Source organism: Ambystoma mexicanum, chromosome 1q (assembly GCF_040938575.1).
Source record: "Ambystoma mexicanum isolate Mex_15411 chromosome 1q, UKY_AmexF1_1, whole genome shotgun sequence".
NCBI classification, from domain to species: Eukaryota; Metazoa; Chordata; class Amphibia; order Caudata; family Ambystomatidae; genus Ambystoma; species Ambystoma mexicanum.
The window spans coordinates 176794085-176817264 of NC_090922.1; the positions used below are offsets into that span (position 1 = coordinate 176794085).

The window sequence follows — 23180 nt, forward strand, 5'->3', positions numbered from 1 at the left end:
AGCTCTGGGGCATTTAAAATACTATTATTTAATGAACCTCTGATGTCTTCCTTGTTTTTGCTCATATCTTCTGAACAGGCGTTTCATTCTTTCACACGATTGTAACTAATGGCTGCTCATCCCATTCCTGAGCGGCCTTGGTTTCTTGGTGCTCATCCAGCCTCGCCCTTCTGAGATTCACTTCTGTAATTCAATTTCCTTTCTTAACTGCGACACACTGGAAAAAAGGCCTTCCTTTTCTGGTCCAGCTCTGCTATAACACATAGTGGAAGCATCCAGTCTTTACTTACTCCTATATATGTATACGTTGGCGCATGCCGCAATCTATTCACTATAAAGCTAGCCTCAAGAATACTTTGTCTGCTTGCGTTTCTTTGCATCTGTTCATGTGTTCATGTGTAAAATAACTTGATATCTTCATTGTTTCTGTAGCATAAGCCTCTTCATCTCGAGCCAGAGATGTCACTTATCTTCGATACCTTCTTGATGCCTTATAGAATATCTACCTTCTCCCATCTCTGCATCTCTTATGTGTACGTCAGTCTGGCTCCGTGTGACGTCACCAACCTGCTCTTTCATTAATTTGTCCTGTTTCTTCTGGGATTTCAATCACAGGGCCATCATACTGTTGCATATGCAAGTATGGCTTTCTTAATGGGAACCTTACCTCCAGGATTCTCCTTGGTATTGGTATTTTCACTCGTACTGCACATGTTTCACACTCTGGTTCCCAACATATAGGCAATATGGGCGAGATGGTTGAGGTGGGGGTACTTGGCTCCTTCTTTACAAGGGTCTGACTGATAGTTACACAAGGCGAAGAGGAAGAAGACCACTCTGTGAAGGGGGCTCCTTCTCTTCCTGCTGCTTCAGCAGCACTCACTGTGGCCCCATGTCCTAAGGGACTAGGCCCAGTGGTGACCCTAGATTCAACTCCTGAGGGAGAATAGCAAGAGGACCCTCCTCAGGGAGAGGTGCTCACCCACAGAGGATAACCCACAGCTCCAGTGTGTGTTGGCTGAAGGTGGGCACTCTAGGGCGGATATCTGTAAGGGTCAGAGAGAGTGCACTGTCTTGAGTGTCTGAGGAAACAGGCCTAAGCACAAGGTGAAGTGCCTAGGTCTTTTAAGATTTGTTGGGAGGGTGAGCTCCTTTACAGTGGGCCCACTCAGCCTGAACCCGGTGCAGTCAAGAGGTTGGTTGTACCCAAGGTATACAGGCCCTTCCTTTTGCGGTTGGTACACGAGGTGCCATTAGCTGGACATCTTGGCATTAAGAGGGGAACAATACTAACATTTTGCCCCCAAAATTGCGACCATTTCATTACCGCGCCTTTGTGCGATAATAAAATGTCGACCCCCAGTACACCGACTAATGTGAGCGGTGGATGCAGGGGTGTCCTCCGCTCCCCTTTGTCAGTGTAGTGGGTGTCTGGGGTTGCAGAGGTGTCCCCTGCTTCCATTAGATGGGAGCGGGGGACAGTAAAGAAAAAAAAAGAAAAAACAAAAAGAAGAAAAAGGACCATGCAATGCCGGTTTAGCCGAGAACTGATGCTGCAGGGTCAGGGAGAGACGGCAGCACACTTCACGGTGTGCTGGCAAAAAGGTAAGTGGTTAGGGGGGAGGTGGTTGAGGAGAATGTAGGGTACAGTGTTCTACATGATCACTGCGCAATAATGGGGGTCGGCAATTTAATTGTCGACATTATTTCTTAAGCAGACCATGCAAAGGCTCTCAGCCCACGGTTATTGGCCCAGGATGGGCAGGATGGGAGTAGAAGTGGAAGACCACTGTAAGACCTGTCCACATTTTCAGTTGTCTGGTAAGACTGGAGGCAGTGTCATTGCCCCACTGCAGCCTTTGCCAGTGGTTGGCAGACCGTTTTTTAGGGTGGGCATCGACATTGTTGGCCCTCTAGACCCTCTAACATCAGGTGGACACAGGTTCATCATGGTACTGGTAGATCATGCCACAAGGTACCCTGAGGCTGTACCCCTTCCAACCATAACAGCCAGTGTGGTTTCCAGGACTCTCCTGTGCATTTTTACCAGAGTTGTTTTCCCTAAAGAGTTGATTTTCGACAAAGGAATCAACTTCATGTGTAGTTACATGAAGGCTATGTGGAAGGAATGTGGTGTAACTTATAAGTTCTCCTACTCCTGCCATCCTCAGACCAATGGTCTGGTTGAGAGTTTTAGCAAGACTCTCGAGGGCATGTTGGGGTGCTTTGGAAGAGCCCCTAAGGAGGAAATGGGATCTCCTCCCATCATGCCTGTCATTTGCCTATATAGAGGTGCCTCAAGAGGGTGTTGATTTCAGCCCTTCTAGCTCCTCTTTGGACATCCAGAGAGGGGGCCCCTGTCCTTAGTAAGACAAGTTTTGGAAGCCACCCCTCCAGGCCCTGCCAAGCAAGTGAGGACTATGTGTTAGGCCTCAGATGGAGGATGGCACAGATGATGGGAAAGGCATCAGCAAATCTTAAGGCAAGCCAAGAATCGAACAAGTACTGGCATGACCTTAAGGCCTCACAAGTGGGCTGGACTCCTGTTCAGGAGATCCTTGTGATGGAACCTACTAAGTCTAAAGCATTGGCAGATAAGCAAACTGGGCACTTCAGGATAATCCCCAAGATGGGTGAAGTCAACTGTCTGGTTGACATGGGTGTTCCTGGGGTAGCTCCTCAACTATTCCATGTCAACAGGCTAAAGCCATTTCACATGAGAGAAGTCTCATGCCTTTTGCTAGCTTCAGAGCAAGAAGAGGATGAGAGTGTGCCCCTTTGTGATTTACTGCACAGCAACCCTCAGGATGGCTTAGTGGAGGGAGTGCAACTTTCTCCAGATCTGACACCCGAGCAGCAGACGACCTGCAGGGCTTTTCTCCAGCAGTATGCCCCTCTGTTCACACTGACACCAGGCCTCATCCCAATGGTGTAGGCATGGTAGTGACACTGTTGACAGTATAACTGTCAAAAGCAGATGCTGCAGCATGTCAGAAACTGTTAAGAACCACATCCAGGCAGAGGTCACCAAGATGTTGGACTTGCGTGTCATTGAACCCTTAACCAGACCATGGTCCAGCCCAGTGGTCCTTGTTTCCAAGGCAAGTTCCCAGGCAGGTATCAAGGTTTGGAGCATGGGTTATGGACTACAGAGGAGTCAAAGCAGTTATCAAAGACTGATGCACACTCAATGCCCAGGGCTGATGAGCTTGTGGACAAGATAGGTGCTGCCACGTTTGTAAGCACCTTTGACCTCACATCAGGCTATTGGCAAATAGCTCTGACTGACCAGGCCAAGGAGGAAAGAGATTTCTCAACACCAGAAGGGATTTACCGGTTTTAGGGTTAGGCCCTTGGGTTGAGGAATGCCCCTGCCAACTTCCAAAGGTTAGTCAATCATGCTCTCATTGGGCGTGAAGCCTTCTGTGTGACCTACCTGGATGACATTGCCTTGTACAGTTTGTGATGCTGGAAATGCATCGGAGGGACAAGGCCTCCGTATCCTTGTCCTTTACTGCTTTTTATCATGTGTTCTGTCGTGTTTTCCGCGCAGGAGTTCATGTGGGACTCCTGGCGTTACAGCTCTCTCTCTTTTTGGTTTGATGAGCAGACCCATGGGATACCCTTATGGCACCTGTGGGTAGGGGGTGCAACCCTGCGCCCCTATTGTATGTTTTTGGGCACCTGGTTTGGGCACCTGTGTGTGACCCACAGAGCAGGGTACAGGCTGGTGGCAGCTCCGTGCTGATATGACTGGTGCCCTGAGCGTCCTCCATTTTGGGATGCCCAGGCCCTGTCATTGGAATCAGTAGATTCCTGATGGAGACAAAATGGCCCCCATGGCCTCTTTCCTTCCATCACCTGTTACCTTGATCTTCCCGAAGTCCCGAGAAGCCCTGCCTCTGTCCCTTCCCCCTGACTTGCTGTTCGGTGGAAGTTCCATATATGGTAGTGTGGGGAAGTGCCGACCAGACTGGCTGGAGCCTTCTCAACGACCGTATGTTGTGGGTACGCCTGTGGGTGGGACCTGGGTGAATGGAGTGTGTGACGAATATACATTCTATGTTGTGGCTGTCTAGTATCTGGTATTTGACACAATGGTTGAGACAGCCCTGCCCGAAACCGGTATGAATGCAGATTGGAGTGTTGAATGGCTCGGTACTTGTCCCAATACACATAACTTGTTGTGAGTGGCCTGAATACCTCGTGTGCCTGATTGGCTGCCTGCCTGCATGAATGCCCATAGTCGTGATTGGATGCTTGAATGTGATCCAGCGGAATGAATGGGAGATCAACAGTATATCTGGGGACCTCTCACTGCTAGGAATCGTGTTCAGAAGCTGAAGTCCACTACGACGAGTAACTGGAGTAACTGACGCTTAACCTTGATCCCTGCTGGATGAGAAGAATTTCTGTTGCTCTCCTTCGCAATCTGAAAGCTGCTGTGCTTCAAGAACTGACCCAGAGAGGACCTGGTAAGGCGCCCTCTTCCCGAGCTACGAGGGACCATCGTGCACAGCCGATCTTTGCCAAAGCTCCCTGGTAGACAGTCTTTCGACAGGCTGCCGACCCGATACAGGGACTGCTGCCAAACTCCAAGGAGAAGCGCCCGGACTGTTGTCCGCCACTGTCGATGACCGCCATCGCCGACTGGAGCCGCCGTGCTCCTGTTGCCTAAGAACTTCCTGATCCAAGGACACTCTCGTCCACATCGTCGCCACTGTATCCTGCTGGAGAAGGCGTGACCGTCGTCGCGCCAAGGAGCATCCACTGGTGGGTTTGCCGCCACCCAAAGACGCCGACGACTCAATGCCCTTACTGGGCCACAGTTCTTCAACTCTTTGCAGTCCAGAACTATCGACACCGAGGTGCCCCGCACGCGTCTTCCTTGCAGGACGTTTACACTTCCCCGTCAACGAGCACAGCTAGGAATGACGCGGCCACTTCACCGTCGTAGCTCGACCTGTACTCCGTCGGACGTTCGATGACCCGTGACTCCTGCCTGAAAGGGAGGACACTCAAGAAGGGTTGTCGATTTCCCCGCCGAGGAACGCTACAACGCCAAGTACTTTGGGGTTGTAGAACTATTGGAAAGCCTAAGTGTGAACAATATATGGACTGGGCTTGTATCTTTCTTCGACAGGTTGCCCAGGTGGGGGGATCTCCACACAGAACGGTGTCTAGGTAGCGGGACCAGTATTCTGCCTATTGCTCAACCATCTTGCTTTCCTTCCTCTCTCTACTGCTGGTTTCCTCGTTATTTTGATCTGTGTGTCATGCTGATCATATGCACTTTAAGGAGAACTAATAACATTAGTGGTACCACTTTAGAATTGTACAAATTTACCATTGTTGATTTTTGGAGTAACCAGATAGATTAGTGGAAGATTACCTACCTTGGTCATGAGTTAGGACAGAGCCAAATCCAACCTCTCCCTAGTAAAGTACAAGCTGTACAGGACTGGGAGACTCCCTCTACTCAAACCCAGGTGGGAGATTTTTTGGGTGTCACTGGGTACTACAGAAGCTTCATGGCATACTATGGCACCATAGCTGCACCTCTGACAGCTCTGATATCACCCAAACAGCCGAGGAAGGTTCATTGGAGTGAAGACTGTGAAAGGGCCTTTGATGGCCTGAAGGAAATTCTGGGCAGAGCACCTGTCTAGTGTGCCCCCGACTACAGCAAACTCTTTATTGTGCAGACTGATGCCTGCAACACAGGAATTGGAGCTGTCTTGTCTCAGTTAGATGACGAAAGGAGAGAACACCACATCATTTTCATCAGTTGGCAACTCAAGGGTAGGGAACTCAGGTGGGCCACTGTTGAAAAGGAGTACTTTAGCCTAATTGCGGCACTTAGGCATTTTAGACCTTACCTTAATGGGTCTGCTTCAAGGGCCAAACTGACCATAAGCCCTTAAAGTGGCTTATGCAGATGGAGAGTGAAAACCCTAAACTGCTCAGGTGGTCCATTAGCCTGCAAGGGCTAGACTTCACCATTGAGCATAGGCCAGGGAATAGTCATGACAATGCTGATGGCCTTTCCAGAAGGTATGTTGACTGTCTGGACGAGGGTGACATTCTCACGGGAGATCAGTCACCCTAACCTGGGTCTGGGGGGCAAATGTGATGCTGGAAATGCAGACCATTCCTATCTCCTGACAGCTGTATCACACTGGCCAGAGCACTTATTTCATCAAAATTGGATTACTGTAATGCCTTATACAATGGCACTAGCCTACGTAACCAAAACAAACTCCAGGTATTACAGAATAATGCCTTAAAAGCAGCCCTCAATATACCAAAGGGGAATCACATCACAGCCACAAGGCAAGAGGTCCAGTGGCTTCCAGTGAGGAGCAGGATAATCTACAAAACACTATCTCTTACCTTTGCCTTTGATACACGAAGAAGAGAAGTCACAGTTGTTCTACAGCTTGTGACAAAGCCACAGTAAAGTCTACAGTATCTATGTGAATGATCACAGTGGATCGTATTCCGCCAGCAACCAGAGAATAGCAAGATGATAAGGCAATAAAAGACACAGGGCCTCATTACACGGAAGGCGGTGATCCAGGGTGCTATTAGCACCCTGGACCATGCCGGTAAATTACCGGCACCGCCTTGGCGGAAAGGGGATTTACCGCCCCATTCCAAGGTTGGTGGGGCGGTAAATCCCCCTTCCGCCATTGCCCTTCCCCATTCCCATTTCTGCCCCATAGGGCTCTATGGGAATGGGGAAGGCCCTAATTACGGCACCGCAATTTTGCGGTGCCGTAATTAGCTCCGAGGTCCCTTAGCGGGTTGGTTTTTAACGCCTGCAAAAAGCAGGCGTTAAAGCACCAACCCGCTAAGGGACCTCGTAGTAAGGCGGTAATGGTTAACGGTCACTGTTACCATTAACGGTGGCCGTTAACCATTACCGCCTTCCGTGTAATGAGGCAGTGTCGAGGAGGAACTTGAAATCCTTGAGAACCCTGAAAGGACACCCTTGAACTTGTGGACCGGTTCACCAGAGACTGTCGTGTCATTTTTATATTTTGAGCTTTGATCCAAGGAAGAGGTTGAATGTTCAACGGGATGGAAGGGAGGAAGAAAGGGACTATCTAAGATACATCTAGAGAAGGGAGATTTCGTTTGGAGTCCTGTCTATTACCTTTATGTTAATGTTTGCACATTGATTGGTGAAGATATAGAAATGGTTGGTCGTATGCTTAGGTCGTATGCCTAGTATACTGCACATGATAACGCAGACTGACAATCAAAAACCAGGCAGAGAGATGTTTTTTATTTTTTTTACCTTGGAGATTGTCATGAAGGATTCTTAGCTAATCAGCTTCACGGAACGCAGGTCAATGACTATAGTATTTAAGTTGTATTCCATGGGAATGGCTTCATGCAATCTCTATCACTCCCTTGCTGGGCAAGCTCCTGGAGAAACTGGCCATCTCCCAGCTTAATCTCCGTGCTGAATCTGTTGGTAGTCTTCATGACCATCAGTCAGGCTTCAGAGCTGCCAGAAGCACAGAAACTGCTCTCCTGAACATCCGTGAGGACCTGCTCTCTAACCTTGACTCTGACACCCCTTGTGTTCTCATTTTGCTCGACCTCTCTTCTGCCTTTGACACTGTCAACCAAACCATCCTGCTCAACCATCTCCGTGATAACCTGGGTATCACTGGTCAGGCTCTGGCGTGGCTGACCTACTTCCTCTCCAATCGACCCTCCCAGGTCCATCTGGGTTCTTTCCTCTCTGACATCTTTTTCTCTACCTGTGATGTCCCCCAGGGATCTAACCTCTCCCCCTGGCTGTTCAACCAGTATCTGGCTCTTCTTGCTCACTGCATCGCCGCTCTCTGTCCCAACTTTCAGTGCTACGTGGATGATACCCAGCTCATTTTCAGGCTACCCTCGGCCTCCTCTTCCCCTTCCCTCATCTCTGACTGTCTCTCTGCTATCCAGGAATGGTGTGCCGCCAACGACCTCTGCCTTAATGCCAGTAAGACTGAGATTCTACTTATCAGCACACCCACTCCCTCCTTCCCTGCAGCTCTCTGGCCGGCCTCCCTTGGCCCTCTTCCTGCGCCTACCTGCAAGGCAAAAAACCTTGGGGTCATCTTCGACTCCACACTCTCTTTCTCTCCTCACATATCTGACGTCTCTAAGAAGTCACACTACCAGCTAAACCTGCTCAGAGGAATCCTTCCTTTCCTCTCCTTCCCCCAGAAGCTCACTGTCTCCAGCGCCCTGGTTCTCTCGAAGCTGGACTATTGGAACAGCCTCTATCTAAATCTTCCTGCCTCTACTCTCCGCCCTTTGCAACTCATCCAGAACAGGACTGCGAAACTTGTCCTTGGCCTCAAGCCCAGGGACTGTATCTCTCCAGGACTGAAATCACTACACTGGCTCCCAGTGGCTGCGAGGATTAAGTTCAAAACCCTCTGCATTGTCCACAAGGCCTTCTGGGGCCTTGGGCCAAAATACCTTCAACTCTCTCTTCCGAAATATCTTCCTTCTCAAGATCTTCGCTCATCCACCTCCAACTACCTCAGGGTCAGCCGCTTCTCCAAGCAATGAGCTAGGGGTAGATCTCTCTCCGCAGCAGGGGCCTCCCTCTGGAACAGCCTTCCTGCCTCCCTGAAACTTGAGGAGAACCATCTCCGGTTCCGGAAGCACCTCAAAACCTTCCTCTTTGCCTCCGCTTTCTCTCCCTCTCTCCCCTGCTAAAATCACTGAACTTGCACTGAATCTGCTACTGGGCCACTCACCGATCTCAGTCCTTGGCTCAGCCACTCTTCCCTGCACTGCCTACCTGCACTACGGGACTACAGCCCCTTCTCCCGGCACTTACCTTGCACTTGCCACCAGCTGGCCCTATTATTTATCTTGTATTCTACTAACCATGTACTACACTTTCCTTGCACTTGCCACCAGCTGGCCCTATTATTTATCTTGTATTCTACTAACCATGTACAGCACTTTTCCCCCTCTCCCCTTCCCCTTGCACTTTTCCCAGTCCCCTCTACCCTTGCACTTGCGCGATCCGAATGACACCTGGCCTAGTAGGATCGTTGTCTGTCTCCCCTTGTTCCCCCCCTGCCTCGTCGCGCCTTGAAACACTTGTGTATAGGAGCGTTACAAATGCCATATCATATCATTACTTTTGTGTAACAATGCACACTGTCGTGTCAACCTTCACATGTTGTCCTTATTTTACTGTGCAAAGATACACTTCTGGAAATGTATTTGTTCTTGTTTCTATTAAACCCAGTATGGGTCCAAATGAATGCATTTCACTAATACACATAATTCTATTTCGATTTTTTAAAAATCGTGTGTCTTTTTCCTATGTTTCCAACCAACACTGTGTTTTTTCAAAATGTATTTTTTTCTTTTAAATGTGTTCACCTTTTTAGTTCTCTAGAACATATTTTTTTTATATTTGCTAGGGCATCAAGTACCACATGGCTTCCTCCATATTAAAAAGTTACACTTTTCAGAAAGCACGCTCTTTGTGCTAATGAAGATTACCCCTGCTATGCGCGCTGGGAGTATGAATTCTATAAAAGACTAGGAGGTGAGCATTATGCTTCAACTTCTGTTTATTACTACTCCTCAGCAGTTTCAACAAAAATATACAACTATGAAAAGTGTTGAACATAACTTTTCTTTTTTTTAAAACTACACATCCCAAAGTATCTGTAGTCCATTCCAGTACAGCCCAGCTATGACACACATCCTGTCTCTAGGCTCCTCCTCTCTTTTACTTGCTCTGACTTGTCTCTTTAACTTTTTAGAACTAAGTCCCGCCAGCAGTGCATAGACTCCTTAACTCGCCAACAGCCGCGCCGATGAACGTACAGCATCCTGTTTCCTTTCACTGATCTCGGTGGACAACTCCTCCATCCTCAGCTATTATGCTGCTCTTCCCCTAGGGAACATACAAAGAAATATAGGGTGGTGTCCATGTACTGTCATTATCCATACATTTCACATTATGACTAATACATGATCAGGTGGGAATTTAATGCTCGCCTCCTAGTCTTTAATAGAATTAATACTCCTGCACAGATAGCAGGGGTAATCTTCATTCTATGACAAGACTGGAGGCGAGCATTATGCTTGTTCAAAGCTTCCCCAACACTGTAACAGCTAGGCACTCTGTTGGTTTGAAGTAAAACTCCTTAAATGTACAATCACTAGTCCAATCAGCTGCTAACATAATCTCTCGTAATGATACCCCTGTTGTAAAGGCTCTGGAAGCCATTGCCCCTCTTTCGGAATGCGCTCCGTACATTCCCAAATCAATACCTGCACATGCATAACTTCTTTGATCCACCTAGCAATGGTGGCAGTTGTAACTGCATGAAAGGGTTTTCTACGCGCCATTAACAATTGCTTGGTATCCGCTGCTCTGTACTCCGCAGTCCTACTCTCATATTCTTTAATGCACCTTGCAACGCACCACTTAGTGTTACTTGGAAAACAGGGATAGTGGACTGTATTCGTCCCTGTCTTAGTCCTCTTCACAATTGAAAAGGTTACTACTTCCGGACCAAAGAATCTTCTGTTAATTTCGAGCACCTTGATGTCTGACGCGCGCTTGCATGAAACTAAGCATAGCAGCATTGCCAACTTGCCTGACAGCTGCTTCAGGGATAGGTATCTATCTGGCGGCCAGCTCTCTAATAACCGCAGAACTACTGTCACATCCCATACTGTGTTATATTTAGGCATCGGGGCACCTCGCTCCTCTGATAAGCCTCACTACTGCTGGGTGTTCTCCTGCCGGAACTCCTTCGATCAGTAAGTTTACTGCTGATATCGCCAATCTGTACACCCCTATGGTGCGAAATGCTCTCCCGTCTTGCAAAAGATGTGCTAGGAAATTGAGTATAGCTACTACAGGGGCTGAAATGGGATGATGACTTCTCCCTCTACATCAGCTCGTCCACTTGGCCCAAGCCGCGTCGTATCTCCTCCTAGTGGATGGAGCCCAGGATTCTGCGATAAGCTCCGCAGCCTGCACGGAAATGCCTGGCAGCGCCCAGCGTCTCCTGATATCCTGCACACAACGAGCGGGAGTGTCCCTCTCACTCTCAGAGAATGACACGATCCAGCTCGGTCCGTGAGCAATTGGTCTCCCTCGGGGAGCACTCTCGGCAGATCCGTTACTAGTTCCATTAGTGTCGGGAACCACACTTGTGATTTCCACAGTGGTGCCACTAAAATCAGCTCTGCTCTGTCCCTCCGACACTTCGCTAGAACTCTGCTCAGCATCACGAAGGGGGGAAGGCGTAGTGCGGACTGCCTGCCCATTCCTGTGTCAAACTAGAAATTATATCGTGCCTCCTATTGCTATGAATATATGTATATTGGCCTACGCTAAGCTGCTAACAAGCTGCTTATAAACTACATGTGAATAAACTCGCATTGCAAGGTCCTGACCTTAGAAACCATGTAAACTGTCAAGCCGCCATTTTAGGTTTTCTTGCTCTATAAAGTCACCATGTGAGCTAAAATGGTAGCCTATGTTATTCAGAACAGAACTCGATTGTCATGACCTCTGTACAGCTAATGTATAACTTGCCTGCAGGCCACTTGTTAGGGTCATGAGCTGAGACCTTGTCCTTCTGCTGACCTGTGTGCAATGGATTACCTGTATCACCGAAACTGATCTATAATTGAATGAGAACACCTGCTTAACTACATTGTATAAACTAAGTCCCGCATTGTAATGTTAGGCCTAGAGCATACATTATTACCATTTCTTCTTGTTAATGTATAAACTTAAGATGAACTAGATTTGACCTGGCAAGGGACCCTAGAGCAGTAACTTATTTATGGAATGGTTAACCTGAAGAAAGGCTGGACAACAGGCTGGAGAAGTGTATAAAAGCCTGACTGTTTCAATGAATATTTGCACTCACTGAGCACACCGAACCACGCCGGAGTTCGCTGTGTTGTACTGAGGGTCGATAGCTATCTGAATTTTGTTCTGTTCTTTTGTAACTGGATTCAGTATAAAATAAAGTGCTTTGTATGTTCCTTTGTAACCTGTGTTTGGTGTGTTTTCTTTTTGGTTACCCTGCCTCATATTATTTCCTTGTTTTCACACCTGCAGGAATGCGTCTGTCCCTTGACATTCCGGGTCCAGCCTCCAGCTGAAGTAGTCGCTCGTTTGGGCATTCAGCCGGGATGCGAAGAGGTCCATGTGTACTGGCCCCCATCTCGCATTCAGGCTCTGAAATACTATTGGATCCAGCTTCCAGTCGCTGGAGTCGGTCAGGTACCAAGAGTTCCAGTCGGCCACTACATTCAGTACTCCAGGCAGATATTCTACTGTCACCGAAGTCCCTGACTGGAGGCAGAAATGCCAAAAGTCCTTTGCTAGTTCTGCTAGCAACTTGGATCTCGTTCCTCGTAGGTGATTTATGTAACGGACTGCTGAGATGTTGTCCATCTTCAGCAGGACGCATGACTTCGCCTTCCCTCTCGTAAATGCGTTATCGCAAATGACCCTTCCAGTAGTTAGGCAGTTTATGCGTAGGCGAAGTTCCTCTTCACTCCACTTTCCACCTGTTTCTAGATCTCCCCAGCCTATGTGACTGGCGTCAGATTCTATTATCAGGTCTGGCCGGTCTCCGAATATGGCACGCCCATTCCAAGTGTCCATATTCTTTAACCACCATTCAAGCTCCGTGATGGACTCTTGATCTAATGGCACCAGCTGATGATATTTCAAACCTTGTTGTAAGTGTTTTATCTTCAGCCTATGGAGTGCTCGATAGTGCAACGGCTCTGGAAATGTGGCCTGTATGGAAGCTACTAATAATCCCACGATTCTTGCTAGCACTCTGAGAGAGATCCATTGCATGCTTAGGCATAATCTGATCTCTCTTTAAATATCCCTTATCTTTCGAGCTAGCAGCTCCAACATATCTTTCCTGGTGTCGAGGACAAATCCCAGGAAATCTAGCCTCTGTGCTGGCGTGGTGTCTGATTTCTCCACGTTCATGAGAAAACCTAGGGACAACTGCAACTTCTGCACCCAACTTGTCTGGTAAGTCAGAGTGTCTCAATCTTCCGCCAGGAGTAACAGGTCGCCCAGGTATATAATTAAGCTGATGACCTTCTCCCAAATCACTGCCGCTACTGGCTTCATCAGTTTGGTCAATGCCCAGGGCACTGATGCAAGCCCTAATGGCATCGTTTTGAATTGCAGAGCTGTCTGTTCCAGCGAAAAGCTAGGAATGTCCTATATTCCTCCTGCACTGGGACCGTCAGGTAAGCATCCTTCAAGTCCAGTCTCGTCTGCCAGTCTCCTTCACTCAGGGAGTCTCTGAGCTGATGTATCCCCTCCATCTTGACGTGGCGGAATACTATCCATCTGTTTAACTCTTTTAGATTTATGACTGGGCACACTTTCTCTATCCTGTGCACTAGAAACATATTGCTCACAAATCTGGGAGGCGCTGCGCATTTCTCTATGGTGTCTTTCTGCGCTAGCTGCGATAGTTCGTAATCTAGGCATCTCTGCTCTGCCCATGCTAAATGCTGCTGGTGGTGCCAGCGTAATTACACTGGCGGTTCTATGAACTCTATTCGCAGACCTCTCACGGTTTGCAATATCCAAGTATCACTGGAAAGCGTGCGCCAGTTTCCCCAAAACATGCTCGTCCTCCCTCCCACGTAAGGATACTCTATTGCTCTCACCTGGTGTAAAACTTTGGTCGCAACCTGATCCTCTTCCTCTGCGTCCTCTAAAGCCACGTCCTCTGGCTGGGAAGAACGTAGCCTGCTGTTTATTTTCCCAGTATTGGGCCCTGGGATTGTGGGGTCTCCGTCCTCCTTGCTGCCGACCGGCTACACGACCCCTGAAGCGGCCGGTCCCGGCAAAAACTCTGTTCAGGAATATCTTCTGCATAGAGGCTTGTGCCTTCTCCAAGGAAGTGCAAGTGCCGACAAACCGGCCCATTTCTTTCCCAAATGTCTCTCCAAATAGGAGGCCATGTGCCACTTCTCCTGCTTCATACGATGCGAGGTCGCTTAGTTTGGGGTCGATCTTGAGCAGTAGTCCCCTTCTTCTCTCTGAGGTGATGGCACAATTGGCGTTGCCTAGGAGGCATACTGCTCTCTGTGCCCAGCCTGCTAGCGCGTCGAGGTCAACTTCTTCCCCTGTATCCTTAGCCCTCTCTGCTAAGTCCATGATCTTGGCGAGGGGCCCAGATAAGTCTAGCACTTTCTCTTGGCAGCTCCTCCATGACCTGTCGATCCCTTTGCGAGGGTATATACTGGTCTTGGACACAAATGGCAAAAATTTTTGATCCAGTTCAGGGGTTTCTGCAACCTCCCTGGGAGGTCGGGCGTGGGCACTCCGCTCAGAGGCGTTGCCTTACCGCCTTGTCAAGGGCCTTTCCCAACCTCAATGTCATGTACTGCGCCACTCTGGGGGATGGCTGCCAGTCTGAGGACCTCGGATTCCAGATGCTATCCGGGTTAAACATGTCCTCTTGATCCTCTTCGAGGTGATTTTCTTTGCGGGTTCTCTTCCCCCCCGCTGGGTCTCGGCCATTCCTCCTCTGTCACTTCCTCGCCTTCTTGCGAGGATGGTTCCTTCTCTGCTGGCTCTTCTTCCGAGCCTGGGTCATCCTCTCCTTCATTGTCTTCCCAGGAGTGGGGGTCTTAAGGCTTGGCACTGCCTGACGCTGCAGGTACGCTTCCTTGAGCTTAGCGAAAGTGTCGGCTACCTCTGGGGTATTTTCTCTCACCCCTTCTGATGAGCCCTGGGGGTCGCAAGAGGATTTCCTCTTTCGGGCCTGGTTACTCCCCTGTGCCCCTGAGTTGAAGGGTCCTGTGGGCGTGCAAACAGTCTCTTTGGTGCCTACTCTGGGCTGGATCAGCATTGCTTTGAGGGTCTCCAGCCTCTCCTGCAAGGGTGTCACTTCTTGCGCCACTGCATCAACCAGCGAATTTCCCAGCACCTCCTTGAAGCTGGCGGTGAGGTCCAGAGGCTGCTCCTCCTCGCTCCACTCAAATTCCAACATCTCAAGGGGTTGCTGTGTGCCCAATACCTGAAGCAGGTGTCTCTGCACGCCCACTGCTTGGTTAGATGCCTTTATTTATTCTTATATATTCTTTCATATATTTTTTTTTCTTTTTTCTGTGGCTTGCACCTGACTGTGATGACGTAGTCTGCCCTTTCTATAGGCAAATGTGTTACACTTGCCACTTACTAGTGGCTAAATGTCTTTTCACAGGCCAAACGTCTGCTTGCAGGGAAACCTACTGTCTCTTTCACTTGGGCCGTTAGCCCACTTCTCAGCTGAACCAGCTGCTGATCGCTCACACTGTCGAGCGGTGTGACATTGCCAATATTCTTTTCTTTTAATGCGTATTCAGTAATCACTGCCGGGCCCGGCGTGTGTGTTCTCCTGTAGTCGCTTCGAAATGCGACTTGTTCTGCGCTCCGGCTCTGCCTACCCAAGGGCGGGGGCCGTAGCGCTCTCCTAGTCGCTTTGCCTCTGCGACTGTTATACGCGCTACGGCCCGCCTACCCCGAGGGTTGGGGCCAGAGCACTCCTAATGTGTTTCCTCCGCTTGAGGGAGAACGGCCTCTCACTGTCCCACGAGGCCGAGCTAAGCCCCTAGCGTGCTGAGTATGCGGCACAGGGCCACTCGCGGAGCGGAGCTTCTACTTGGCAGCCGCTCTACCGCGCGTCGCTGATGCGTTATGCTGCAATCTTTTCCTCAAAGTAATACGCACCGCACTTAAGCTTATACACACTCTGCGTTGTGAACACCTATCAATACTTGCTTATTATACATTCTCAATGTGCTAACTTATAAAACACTACCTGTGTACATCTATGCAGTTATGTCTTACGTAACATTATTCTATCATCCCCCTCCTACTACTTTATATACTAAGAAAACCAATGTCAAACACGGAGAGGTGATAAAAATCCACTTAACTTGCTGAAGAGCAGTAAAAGAAGAGGAGGAGCCCAGAGACAGGATGTGTGTCATAGCTGGGCTGTACTGGAATGGACTACAGAGACTTTGGGATGTGCAGTTTTTAAAAAAAAAGAAAAGATATGTTTGACACTTTTCAGAGCTGTATGTTTTTGTTGAAACTGCTGAGGAGTAGGAATAAACAGAAGTTGAAGCTTAATGCTCGCCTCCAATCTTGTCATAGAATTGCTATACTTCATTTACTGCAACTGCTTACAATAACAGCTTGATTGGAGCTGATAACCTGAAAAGGCTCAATTAACAAGAGTTATTAACCAGAAATGCAGGATAATTTCACTACATTCATATACTGGTTAAGGGCCTGTCTCCTGTTTGGAGGAAACATTGGAAAGTGTCAGTGTGGAGCGAAAGCTTGTCCATGTGCATAGATTGTGTTTTACTATTGGCATCTAAAATTGTGAAGCCAGCATTTTTCCTATCGATCCATCTTAATTCCTCTTCACAAGGATCCTGAAGAAGAGCTGCACAAAAATGCCAAAACATAGATGGTGTATGAATAGCATGGTTTTGTGATCTACAGCGGTGTATGTTTTTTTTTTTACAGATATTTCCTTAACCACAATCATCATTTCTGTTGTGTGCAGTGTCCTGTTGGTGATAGCTCTCATTGCTGTTATTATTGTGTACATCAAGCACAAGACAAGTAAGTTGTGTTTCAAGTGTACTACATTGAACACACTAAGAACCGTTTAGTAAAAACGCAACAGGTCTTGCAGCTTAATCTGATTTACACTGTTGTGAAATATATGTCTGTTAGTACTGAGGCTTGAATGAATCCACAGTTCCGAAAGGTCAACAGATACAGTACACCTAGAACATTCAGTTAAGGTACAATCAGACAACTGTAAGACATTGACACGCTTTGATTATGAACCCTCCAGGACACTGAGCAGCAGGACGAATTCAAGGCAATATGATTGAGCAAATAATGACTGCGGGAATAACAGTGATGGGGACTTGTCCAAGGGGAACCAATAATTCTGCATTCTGCATTAATATGTTTGCAAAGACTGCCATTATTTGCATTAATGCATTGCATTGTGTTGTATGCTTATTTTGTTTTCTTCATGAACAGGAGGATCCTGGAGTTCCTCCTAAAATCCACACCAGGTGGAGGTACATTTGCTTACATGTACTATTTGCAGAGGTTATCTGTGTTCTCCTAGGACCCAGAGGTACAACACCCCTGGAGCCCCTCTATTTCCCCGAAAGCTGTCAAGTTGCTCACACATAGTCTCAACTCTTGCAGGTGGAGCTTACCCATCTTGCCATGTTCTTGCAGGTTCCACACCACTCATTTGCAACCTGTTACAGCACTGTCAAATAAGGGGGCCGCCTAGTGTGCAGTAGATAAGAAAGGATTGCAAACATCCACTCCTGATCTCCATGCCTGTGTTTCAATGCTGGTGATAGAAACTCCAGGAGCCTCATGCCTGGTTGCCGTTCCCCTGTACAGTGGGGTGAACAGCAGGGGTGTAGTCAGGATGGGCTAAAGGAGGTATCAGAGGTTCACCTATTTAAAAGGAAAATGGGTATTATGCCTGGGGCATTGTTACCGCTCGCATTCAGCAGCAAGTAGATTCACATAGAACTGCTAAATCTATGAAAGTAAAAGCAGACCAATCAAAGGCGACCAATCAGTGGAACTCGGAGCTCTGGAGATAAGGCCATGAAATATGAAACAAGGGCTGAGAACCAAAGCCCTGCATCTAGTAGACACAATGAGAAAGGGTTCAAAGTATAAGGCCAGCTTTGAAGAAAGGATACCAGAAAGGTCTGCAACAGGTCTGGGTAGAAATTCTGAAGAGACGTCACAATGACATCCCGCTGAAGTTGCAGGGGGTCGAACAAGACGGACGGGCTCCAGACAGATTAGTATATAGCATGAAATAATGGGGGCAGAAGACCTGATATGATAAGGCTGCGGCAAGGGGCTCCAAGAGGCAGGATCTCAAACATTAAAAAAGCAAGACGTTTTATTTTTAGTATGGGATTCTTGGTTCTGAGAAAATATGATTTAGAGTTTTGCTCCAAATGTGAAGAGGACATGATACAGTGTGATATGCTCTGATAAAGTGTGATATACTCTGATACAGTGTGATATGCTCTAATACAGTGTGATATGCTCCGATGCAGTGTGATATGCTCTGATACAGTGTGATATGCTACGATGCAGTGTGATATGCTCTGATACAGTGTGATATGCTCTAATACAGTGTGATATGCTCCGATGCAGTGTGATATGCTCCGATACAGTGTGATATACTCTGATACAGTGTGATATGCTCTGATGCAGTGTGATATGCTCCGATGCAGTGTGATATGCTCTAATACAGTGTGATATGCTACGATGCAGTGTGATATGCTCCGATGCAGTGTGATATGCTCTGATGCAGTGTGATATGCTCTGATACAGTGTGATATGCTCTAATACAGTTTGATATGCTCCGATGCAGTGTGATATGCTCTGATACAGTGTGATATACTCTGATACAGTGTGGTATGCTCTAATACAGTGTGATATGCTCCGATGCAGTGTGATATGCTCTGATACAGTGTGATATGCTCCGATGCAGTGTGATATGCTCTGATACAGTGTGATATACTCTGATACAGTGTGGCATGCTCTAATACAGTGTGATATGCTCCGATGCAGTGTGATATGCTCCGATAAAGTGTGATATGCTCCGATACAGTGTGATATGCTCTGATGCAGTGTGATATACTCTGATGCAGTGTGGCGTTCTCTGGAAAGCTCTGAAAACGAAAGGGGATTCAATAAGCTCGTTCATTGAAAGGGTATTCACATTTACACCTCACTTTTCATCCACATAAAGGATAAGATTTTATCTCAAAAACATAAAGCAATCAAACACCATTCTAGCCAACTTTACAGGCTGCTTTATCTATAGAAATCAACGTTGTGATAAAAAGGGAACCCGCACCCTGATTGCATAGCTAACCCCCATGCGTTTTTCTAATGCTATTGGCTGAACCAGCTCGGTAGAGGTGTAATTTCCTTGGTGGTTCAAAATAATATCAAATATTACAATCCAAAGGAACGAAAAATAACTTGCGCTAACGCAAAAAAAAATAACAGCTTTATTCTACAAATACGGCCGTGAGAAGCACAGACCGCAAAAGCAAAAGCTCCCGACCCACCCACATGGGGCCAGAATATTTATAACATAAAACTTCTCAATTTACATAATGCAGAAAAAAAACAATAATCGAAATTCACACATTTCCATTGGACATTAATGATGAAAACCCCTAACATTTCCATTCTTCTGCAACTTGATAGGTAGTTTCCTTCTCGTCATTACAACAAACCCCCACCCACCCCAATAAACATAATTTGCTGACAGTTCAAAAATAAAACAGTTTGATTGGTTGAGCGGCCATCTCCTGCCCGTTGACAAATGTCCGTGTGTCTCTCCACAAAGATTGACTGGGCATTACTCAAGCAACCTCACCCCTGTATCCCACCGAGCTGGACCAGTCTCATTGCAGGAAGGGCCTGGGGGAGCGAAATATGTTGCTTCTTCAACTAAAACATACATTCCCATAACAGGCACCCTTTCAGCCCAAACTCTGCACTGCCCTGCTGCAACCCCTGTCTCGAGACACACTGCCACACTTTCTCTGGACAGGAACCTTCCTTTGCTCCTACCCCCCCCCCCCTTAGAGGGGGTGCTATGCCTCCAGCCACACTTCACCTTTCTCGACAACACCACCATGGAAACTGTCCCTGATCCCCCTGATCCGAACTTCACAAACATTGTATACCAATGTGCTTATTGTGTGAGGCCGAGACACTGTGCAAATTCTCTGTCGAGCTCCTGGGAACACCTCTTCCTTGCAACAATCCCAGTCTGCAATCTTCCACTCAGTCTGGCCTTGGTGCATGGGAGCTTTCTCAACTTCAGCAAGAATAAAAATCCATCCAAAATGAACAAGGCCGAAAAAATGAGGTCTGAAAACTTGGTACATTACAATGCGCACATGTGCCATTGAGGCTTAGTTATAATATGGCCGGGGTATCGATCCTCATTACCAAAAAAAAACCAGCTTCATCTAAGAAACTTTAATAAACTGCAATATATCCATTCCTTATAACAACTCTATTCTATCTATTCTATATTATTCCAAAACTAACAATAAAAAAGTCGTACTACTTGTCACTTCTAAAACACGTGGTTGTAATGACGTCATTGAAGGCCCAAACCCCTCTTCCCTGCTATATCTTCCTTATTAGATTATTTCTGCCCCCTAGGGGGTCTTCGCTTGCACTAATACAGCTCCCCTCCTGTCTGTTCCTTACATTTACATGTCATTGATTGGATTTCGGTCTCTGGCTCCCTGTGCAATTCAAATAGCAGACATTCGGTAAATAATTACTTGCATCCGGGTTTTAAGCAAATATTGCACGATGAATCCTATCCTGTACCCAGCCTGTTATATTGACATGCAGGGAAAAGGCTGTATATAGGCAGTTATTTAATGACGTCAAACACAAGTATTCGGTAGAGCCCTCTTTTTTGTTACAGGGGGGCCTGCCTCTTGAGAGACCAATACATTCTCATATGAACACAGTTGAGCACAGGCTACCCCACCCTTTCACACAATATGCTACGGTTACCAACCAACAGCGGTTCCATGTCTTAAAATCGCACCAAAAATGGCTGTGAATACAAAATATCGCAGGAAAAATGCTGTGGTTTTTTGTGCCACAATCATGTAAAGGATGCGCGGGACAGCACTGCAACCCCTGGACCCATTACACCATTTAAAGGGAGCGGGGGACACTCCCGCAACCCCTGCTCCCCGTTAATTGTTTTTTTAGGTACACCTTTACCGGGTCAAACCACAGCATTTTTGCTGCAATTTTTTCTACCAGGGACATTTTTGCCACAATTTTATTACCTGATACCCCAACAGCCAGACCGGAGTATACATTTCCCCGTCAATTTGGTCAGAAATCAGTCAAAAATCATTAAAACAAAATGTGTTCACAATTAATATCGCACATGTTCACATATCTTAAAAAACACATGATATTTATATGGGTTGCGTTAGTATGTTAACATGTCTGTTTCTTTCAACAGATAAGGCGGGAAGCGACAGCCAGAAGAGGTAAGAATATCTCACACAGTTCAACCTTTGCTTTCTGGCCGCTTAGTTCATGGTGCATTTGCTCCCCAACTGAGGCGTTATTAGAATTCAAAGAGCATGGCGTACCCACAGAATTTCTTTTTTTATACATATTGGGGTGGAGGATCACTGCAATTTCCTGGGGAAGGAAAGAGGGATGTGGGACTGTTGGGGACCTCTGGGTCTCCAATACAGTGTCCCCAAGTCAACAGCCACCCTCAGCTCTGCCACAGAAGCAGCCCATTCGTTCTCAAGCTAGTGCACCCCACATGTACATTTGCCAACGGCCTTTATTAGAACACACGTGTGTGCTGCTGCTTTTGGAAAGGTGTGTTCAACCAATATTGAAAGAGACATTAGGAGATCATGTTGATAAATAATGTGAACTGTGTGCAAAAAATGCCAACGCTAGCACTTACATGCTGTTAGGTCTAATTTATGCAAAGCGAAGTGTAGACGCGAAGAGTAAAACTAGGGAACAATTGCCTTTAGTCGTCACGTTTGCTCTCTGCTTTGCTGAACATGTCGTGCTGGCCTGCAAATCACGCTTTGCATATGGAATTCCCACACGGATTCCCAGGGAACCTGCCTGTTTTTCAACAGCTGCTACATCGAGGCGGACATCACGGGAATACATTCCTTTTGCACCTCATTCAAAACCCTCTGAAGGCATAAAAATGCGTGCACTTCAAAAGGGAGGAGGGAAGCAGAGTGGAGAAGTTAACCTGGCCTCGTGACTTTTCTCCACCTTGCTAATAGGCAGGTCCCCCCCCCCCCACCAGCTAAAATGAAAAACACTGAATGCCCTCTTTGAATTTATGAATTAAAGCCGACCTCAGAGATCGAACCAAAGTCCTCAGGTTTGCAGGCTGGACACTTCCCCACAGCACTAGATAACCTGATGAAAAACAGCAAACAGCTTAAGGTGAAATGCCTCATTTCTGTACTGCAAGTTCCAGGGAAAACATTTGTATTGGTTCTTGGAGTTTAAAACATGCACATCTTTAAACGTTTGCAAAAACACTATTAAAATAAAAATCCCCCCTTGGTTTTGTGTGCGTGCTGATTTTATGAAAGGCAAATGCCATTCGTCCTGTGCAATTTGGGTGGTTATGCAAAGCCAATGAAATGAGATGTGCATATTTCACTATAGATATTCTAATTTCTGGTGACATCACATCTCTCTCTCTCTCTCTCCTCTCTCTCTCTCTCTCTCTCTCTCTCTCTCTCTGCTGAGGACCACTGTCATCGAAGTAAACCCTCTTTTTCCTTTCCAGTAGTCTCAGCAAAGGTGCCGAGGAGATAGAAAGGGCAGCGGAGACGATGTGTAAGTTACATCTCACGTGCTTATTATCAGATGCATTTTGCTATTCTATGTTGCATTTTCCAGGTGCAGCCCTTAAATCAGAAATTGATTCGTTGTTGAATAAAAAGCCAGAAGTATATGTCAGAAGCTACAAGCAACACAACTCGGTAATGTGTTTTCGTCCCAGACTGCTCGCTGATTATCGCTACGCTAGCAAGAGAAATTCAGACAAGGCCTGCGAGACTCAGGGCCTGATTCTGAGCTTGACACGAAAGTAGTGTATATAGCCAAAAAGCTGCCCTCCAGTTTCCAGCACCGCTAGTCTTATCTGAGGTGGGTGGAAAGACTGGGTGCCCGATTCTGAGCCCGGGATAAAAGTGGTGTAAAAAGCTGACATGTTGCCCTCCAGTTTCCAGCACCACCATTCTGACGAGGGTGGAACGATTGGGGTTCCGATTCTGTGCTTGGGATAAAAGTAGTGTAGAAAGACAACATTCTCCCCTCCAGTTTCTAGCACCACCATTTTGAGGTGGGTGGAAACATTGGAGGGGAGAGATTGGGCTTTCCAGCAGCAAAAGCTCCTAAAAAGCTGTTGTTGCGGGCCCAGCGTGAGCATTACTTAAGACTGTCACTTTTCGAATTTAGAAAAGTGTCAAGCTTTCAGTAAATTGGAAAAGTGGTG

The 23180-nt window shown here is 47.1% G+C and overlaps 1 protein-coding gene across 13 annotated transcripts in view; it reads left to right on the top strand.

Annotated features, from left to right (window-relative positions):
* The window catches only part of LOC138526227 (T-cell-interacting, activating receptor on myeloid cells protein 1-like), a 733986-nt gene that overhangs the window by 552275 nt on the left and 158531 nt on the right, over positions 1 to 23180 (top strand). For 11 of the 13 annotated variants that reach the window (XM_069636718.1, XM_069636712.1, XM_069636798.1 and 8 more), the window contains 3 exons: positions 16583 to 16681; positions 21147 to 21174; positions 22470 to 22519. In XM_069636718.1, the coding sequence (XP_069492819.1) occupies positions 16583 to 16681; positions 21147 to 21174; positions 22470 to 22519 (177 nt within the window). The remainder of the gene's footprint in view (positions 1 to 16582; positions 16682 to 21146; positions 21175 to 22469; positions 22520 to 23180) is intronic. The other 2 variants (XM_069636771.1, XM_069636783.1) reach the window with 1 other exon arrangement.